The following is a 7,309-nucleotide window of genomic DNA, read 5'->3' as shown; positions in this document are numbered from 1 at the left end:
TGCCCTGTATGCCCTTGGGCATCGGCTTTAGTAGATGATGTAGTTGGACTAATATTGTCATGACTGGTGGCACTGGCAGCAGCTCCAGCACAATATGTGGTTCTTGCCCTCCTCTCAACTGATCGTTCTCCATATCAACAAACACAAATGAAGCGGGGTACATCACACATGTCAGTTTGTATCAATTTTAAATATTACACTGCTGTATCAATGACCTACAGTGTCACAAGATTTTTTATGAATAAGAAAAGAATAACACACTGCGCTGCCACCTACAGTGTCACAAGATTTTTTATGAATAAGAAAAGAATAACACACTGCGCTACCACTTATAGTGTCACAACATTATTAATGAATAAGAATAACACACTGCGCTGCCACTTACAGTGTCACAAGATTTTTTATGAATAATAAAAGAATCACACACTGCACTGCCACTTACAGTGATGTCATTATGTTTTATATATAATGCATGTTATTTAGCACTTTGTTGTTGTCTTGTAGTCGGCGTGTAGACTAATCATTTATTCACAATTGAGGAAAGAAGTGAAAAGTTGACTATTAGACTGCGCTACCACTTACAGTGTCACAATATTTTTTATGAATAATAATAACACACTGCGCTACAACTTATAGTGTCACAATACGTGGATGATAAACTGCGTTCTGGCCGGCAGTGTCACACACACACAAACACACGCACACACAAACAAAACAACACTTTTATTTTTTTTTACACTGTGGAAGAGCATCCCTGAATGAGGCAGCAGCCCCTTGTTGAACAACACAGACAGCACCCCTTCTTTATGGACAACAAAGGACCCCTGCTGAGTGCGGACAGACCACTTGCAGTGCAGAGTCACAAATATGTGGATGATAAACTGCGGTCTGGTCCGCAGTGCCACTAAACAATAATAGCACAGCTAAATTACTAACGCACACACACACACACACACAAATAAAGCACTTTTATTTTTTTTAGCACTGGGGAAGAGCACCCCTGATTGACATAGCACCCCCCCTGGGCAACACAGCACCCCTTTATGGACTGCAGCCCTAGCCTGATGGACAGGACAACAACACAGCAGCAACCACAGTTAATTGACATGACAAGTGACACAGCAGCTGCAGCACCCATGAAGGAAGCCCCCCTTTATATACTGCAGCCTAAGCCCCTTTATGGACAACACAGCAGCAGCCTTCAGCCCAAGACCCCGACTGGACACACACACTGAGTGACTGACAGTGACTACACGTCTGCTAGCTTCTCTCTCCACAGCCAGAGTGAAAATGGCGCCGATCGCGGAGAACCTTTAAATAATCCAAAACCCGTGAGAATCTGACAGCGTGAGGATGATGTTTTGCCTTGTTTTGAGATCCAAGTCACACGGGAAACCTCGAGCCATGTTCGGACCTCGGTCCGGATCTCAAAGTTTCGGTGGGTTCGGTTCTCGTAGAACCGGACTCACTCATCTCTAATTAAAAATAAATATGGTATTTTCTTCTGTATAACAACTGTCAGTTTTCTTGCACCGTTGTCACTGTTTTGACCAATTAAAATAAACTTAGAAATATACAACTCTTATAAAAGGGGATATTTATGAAAGTTTGGAGAGTGATAAAATTGTGAGAGATAAAGCACCAGCCAATCAGCTTTTACCTGTCATTTTTCAAATGCAGCCAGTAAAGTGACAGTTAGGAACTGATTGGTGTGTGCTTTATCTTTCACGATTTTAAGCTTTCATGAATACATCCTATTTAAATACACCTCTGAGGAAACTGCCAGATTACCACAGGCAGAGAAACGCGTTGGTATATCCTATTCTCTCCACCCACGGTCTACCACACAACAGGACTGCTCAGACCCCCGCGAGCTGTCTCTGTCCAGCCCGACCGGCTTTCAATTTAGCCGTTACTTCCCTCGAGTCAAGGGACTGCTCAGACTTTCATGAGCCTTCTTCATCCAGCCTGGCTGGCTGTTCTGTCTGCCGCTGCATCCCCTGCACCAAGGGTGAGCTGCCTTGCATCGGCTTCACCCGTCCTGCTCGCGGTGTGACCAGGAAGAGCGAGGACTGCATTTCACGCTTCACTACCTACGGACCAGCTCAGGCTGAGCATTACCCTTTCACCGCTGCCTTCCTTCCTTAGGCCACCTTAGAGCGGCATTCCGGACACTGCCTGCCACGAGAGGACGGGACTAGGAGGAATACTGACTGATTGATACCGAGACCGGTCCGGTCATTTTCATCCATCAGCTAAGTACTGGATATAATATCCATTTACACTATAGTCATCTTATTCATTTGGGTTAACCCTCGTCAACCTTTTTATACACTGGAACACTTTTTTTCACTACAGTGCAAGAACAGTAGTCAGGATAGCACTGGTTCATAGAATTTTTATTAACCAACCACCATTTTCTGGAATTGGAATAATTTTTTATGATTGGACACTCATGATCCTATACAGGTCACTTACAACAGCATTTAATACCTTCTAACCACGGACATTACTCATATGGTAACATTGCTGCTGTTCTTATTCACTCAATTATATGAGACTTAGCTTCTATTTGTACATATGTGCATTATAAATTTTATGTTCTCTTATATGTGATTTTTATTTTTATTCTCATGAATTGCTATTAAATGTTTATGACTTCTATCAGCGCTCCCTTCTTTTCCATTCTTCTTTTCCATAGGGGCTAGCCACCCCTTAGGTGCAGCTGCTTATAGATTTCACTCTTTTTAGACCACAGCGCCCGGTTTCCTGTATTGTTTATTTAAATACACATCTTTATAACTGCTCTGCATTTTATACACTACTGTATCCTGCACTTAGCTATGGTCCTGTCCCACTTAGTAAAGATGTATAACGCTCTCTTCATTTCAGAACTCATTTGCCATAGGATGTTTCATCCCTACTCCAGGAATGTAACCCCATAAAGAGATTCAAAAACACAACATGAACAACTTTAAATGCAATACATGTAATGAATACTGCCACAACCGGGTAAATTTACTAAAGCTTTTGGGAGTGTTGCCCAATCAAATTCTAGCTATCATTTCTCTATTGCATTCTAGAAAATGTTAAAATATGACTGGTTACTAATACTATGGGCAACACCTCCACGTTTTAGTAGCTTTCCATGCTGGACCATACTTGCCTACACTCCCGGAAGTCGCGGGTGGCTACCAATTTTTTGGGTAGCCCCCCGCATCCCTGAAAGTGTAGGCAGATCTCCCACATCCAACCTCTTTCAAGTGAAGTGGGCAGGACGGGGAGATTTTTCATGTGGTGGGGCGGGGCCTAATGATGTCTACAGTCCACCCCGCCCCAGAAGATGATTGCAGAACCTCCTCTCCGGGCTGCTCCCAGGGAGGAGTTCTATAAGGTTAGCAAGTACAGTATGTACTGCAACCTCAAGTGATTTGTTTACCATTTTTTCCATGGTTACTTTTATGTACAGATTTGATCATGCAGAGCTAAAGGTACTGAACCTCAGCATGTTTTGCAGCTGGTAAGTTTCCCATTTTTCTGCTGTTCTATGTGGCAGGGACATACTTGCCTACTTTTGAAAATGCATTTAAGGGAGATTTTGAAAGGGACACCTATGAGCACGCATTAAAGTGGGCGTGTACTGCTACATCTGAGATGCGTGTCATACAACTGACTTATATCCAAATGTAAACAAGCCTCAAAGCAGTTAGTAAGATCTACATAGGGGCGGGCTGGGCCGGGGGACAGGGTGCCATCTGCCCCCTGGGCCGGTATGATTTTGTTGTTTCAGGGCCGCCCGCAGCAGCGATCTGCCTGTACATGGCACAGCTGTGGGAGGAATGGATGCTCCTCAACCCCGGCCAGTGGTTTGTTTGTTCCCACCTGTGCCTGTGCTGCTAAAGCAATCAGCAAGCGCAGGCTGGCATGAATTTACTGCCGGGTCCCTGAGACATCATGGGACATGATGTCCCAGCGCAATAAAGTTTTTGTTTTGTTTTCGGACCAGTGCGCGTGGCATCATGACGTCCGCACGCTTCCACAAAAGAACAGAGGAAGAGCCACCGCCAGCGCGATGAAGAGCTCAGCGGGCTGCAGAGATTATGTTAGGAGAGGTAAGAGAAGGGGAAGGAGCTGAAGGAGGCTATAGGGATGGAAGGAGGGTTGGAGGAGCTGAGGGAGGCCTAGTTAGACAAAAGTTGGGACCTAGCCATGGAGACACAAAGAAAGGGATGGGAGTAGCTGAGATGATGGAGACACACAGAGGGGGTAGCTGAGACCATTGAGATACGTAGGGGAAGGAGAGCTGAGACCATGAAGACACACAGAGGGGAATGGGGGGGTGGGTAGGTGTGACCATGGAGATACGCAGGGGAAGGGGAGATGTGACCATGGAGATACATGGGGGGAGGGGAGCTGAGACCATGGAGTAACACAGGGGGTAGAGGTTGCTGAGACCATACCATGGAGTAACATAGAGGGGAGGATAGCAGAGCACATTGTGGGATGAGGTATGAGGGAGTATAGTATGAGATGGAAGGAGCTTAGTGGTATTTGGAAGCACAGTGTGGGATGGGGAGCTTATGTGTATGTGTGTGAGTAAAATATATATACTGTGTGTATATATATATATATATATATATATATATATGTATTATATTCATATGCAAAGGAGCTAATTGCATCCCCCGTGCTGCTTAGGTTACTGTAAGTCCGTTGAGAATTCAAGTAGCCGGCAGAATCAAGCCATCACCGAGAGGCAAGAGAGGATAAGGCGCATGGCGAGCTGAGGAGTGGCACTGACCCTTGTGGAGAAGGCCCGGCACAAAGGATAACCATCTGCCAAGGTAAGCAGAGCATGTAATGTCCCAGCGACACACATGCACACATGTTAGTTTTACTTCATTCCCCCCCCCCTCCTGTAGACAAGCGGGGCCACGTGCTTCTGTATGGCCCCCAGCCTGAAAGTTGCCAGCCAGCCCCTGGATCTACGTATAGAAAAGGGGTGGGGTACAGTGGTCTAGGTTAATCTGTCAGTGTACTTACAGCCAATGGAGATGGATTATACTAATGATCCCATTTAATGTATATATCTCTGTTTTTTTATATATAACAGCTTCATAATGGGGGTAAGGTGCAATCAGGGAGATTACTAGACTATTCAGGGAGTCAGGGAGATTGCTCCTATTTCAGGGAGTCTCCCTGACATTCAGGGAGAGTTGGCAAGTATGGGCAGGGACACAACACTGCACTTGAAAATGAAATCATTTAGCTATCGATTCCTATTAGCTTTTCTACAGTATTTTAGTTTTTTGAATGTAGCTGTGGTGCAATAGTTCTGTTCTGCTGCATGCTAAGGTCTATTGTAATTTGTAGTGAACATCGGTAACATCGAGTAACATCGGAATCATCCGCACAGTTGTGGTTGACCTGACCCTACCTCACAAACTGCTAAACTTCCTGTTGCCATCTAGACTTCTGCCAGCGTATGTTATTGCAGGGGCTTAATTATGCACGCCCCTGTAACAGCGTTTAAAAGCCCAGGCACGCCGGCGTTTCTTTGACCACCTCCCATCACCACTTTTAAACGGTCACTTCCTGTAAATCACTGTGTGAGGACTCTGTGTGCTCACTGTGAACGCGTCCCGATCACAGTGACCGGATTGCGCACTGCATCTTATACGCATGTGCAGAATGCAAACATCGTCTGGTTGCGTGCGAACACAGCCTTGCGATCCAACCTGAATCAGGCCCTTAGGTCCATGATAACACTCCCTAATCCATCGATAATGCTAAAGTGTGGTAGATGTATTTCCAGATGTGGACATAATGGATGAGGCCCGGCCATAATGGGAAAGAATCTCTTTGCTGACAATGCCTTTGCTGGCCAGGATCCTTAGGAAGCTCTGACGAAATTTTTGGCCTATGAAGGCATAGAGAATCGGGTTGATACAGCTGTGAGTGTAGCCAATGATTTCAGTTAAAGGCAGAGCAACGCCCAACTGGTTTCTCATCTTGCATGTTTCGATGATATAGCTTGTTCGCATTAGAGAGTCCACAATAACGGTGATGTTGTATGGGAGCCAGCAGATGAGGAAGGCAAGAACAACAGCAAAGATGACCTTCATGGGTCGGTGTTTCTGGTTATTTTTGGTCTGGAAAAGAGTTTTAATGGTAAAACCATAGCAGAAGAACATGATGAGCAGAGGTATGAAGAAACCAACCAAGTGCCACCCAATCCTTAAGATGACTTTCCAGCCCTCTGTGTTCTCATGTCCGATGTTCTCGTGGCAAACAACTCCATTCCTAGGGGTCAGAAACACATCTTTGAACCAGATGGTGGGAAATGAAATAACAAATGAAAATATCCAAATAGCCAGAGAAATGTATTTTACCCAATGCCTCTTCTGCATTACAGTTTCAGTGGCATGAACAATAGCCAAATATCGGTCCACACTTATACAAGCCAGCAGCAGAATTCCACTGTAGACGTTGACTTCTTGCAATATAGAAACAAATCTGCACATGTGAATGCCAAACACCCATCCATGGACTTTGTAAACTGCTAAGAAAGGCAGAGTTACAGCAAACAATAGGTCAGCGATGGCCAGATTCAGGAGGTAGACATCTGTGGACGACCTCTTCAGCTTGTTGCAGCAAATGACCAGAATCACAATACTGTTGCCGACTATATTGAGTAGGAAGACTAAGGTGTAAACCACAACGACTACATATTTATTGAGGGTCCACGGATCCCTACACCGTGCTGTATCGGGAGATGGAATATAGGTAAAAGTATCTGTGCTGTCCTCATACTCAGAGGGGTCAAAAAACATGGACTTGGACATGTTTGTCTTCTGAGGCTGTTGGGAAGAGTAAACTGATTATAATAGAGTGTCAGAATGAAATACACACATACGTTCTATAGAGCAAATCTCTGAACTGGGCTGTATTTGGGATTTGCATTGCCCTAGGCATTAAGTATTCTGTAACTTAGTACATGTGTTACCCATGTGTTATGCGGCCATGCCCCGCTAGTTCTTTATGTTTAAGACAAATACTGTAGCTAGATAGTACAGACCACTAACCGAGAAAACAATAAAAAAACAAAAGGGCTGTTTCTGAGTTGGGAGCAAAGCAAAAAAAGAATTACGTGTGCACCTTGGCAAAATCATGGCACACTGCAGGTGAGGCAGATATAAAATGTGCAGGGAGATTTAAAATTGGGAGGGGCGAGTCCTGACATGTGTGAGCTACATGCAAAAGCTGCCATTACTTACCCTGCATGAAAAAAAAAAAAGAAAAATATGCA

The 7,309-nt window shown here is 44.7% G+C and overlaps 1 protein-coding gene across 1 annotated transcript; it reads right to left on the bottom strand.

Moving 5' to 3' along the window:
* Positions 1 to 5,789: 5,789 nt before the first annotated feature.
* LOC148524106 (C-X-C chemokine receptor type 2-like) lies at positions 5,790 to 6,845 on the bottom strand. Its single transcript, XM_088472430.1, has one exon. The coding sequence runs from the start codon at positions 6,843 to 6,845 to the stop codon at positions 5,790 to 5,792; it is 1,056 nt and encodes a 351-aa protein (XP_088328556.1).
* Positions 6,846 to 7,309: the final 464 nt, after the last annotated feature.

Source organism: Taudactylus pleione, unplaced genomic scaffold, assembly GCF_031769625.1.
Source record: "Taudactylus pleione unplaced genomic scaffold, aTauple2 ptg000122l, whole genome shotgun sequence".
Lineage (NCBI taxonomy): Eukaryota > Metazoa > Chordata > Amphibia > Anura > Myobatrachidae > Taudactylus > Taudactylus pleione.
Note: the sequence above shows the minus strand (reverse complement) of the source record. Positions and strands in the feature narration are given on the sequence as shown.

Excerpts from the sequence above, each read along its gene's own strand:
- LOC148524106 (XM_088472430.1), bottom strand. The coding sequence starts at position 6,845 with ATGTCCAAGTCCATGTTTTTTGACCCCTCTGAGTATGAGGACAGCACA.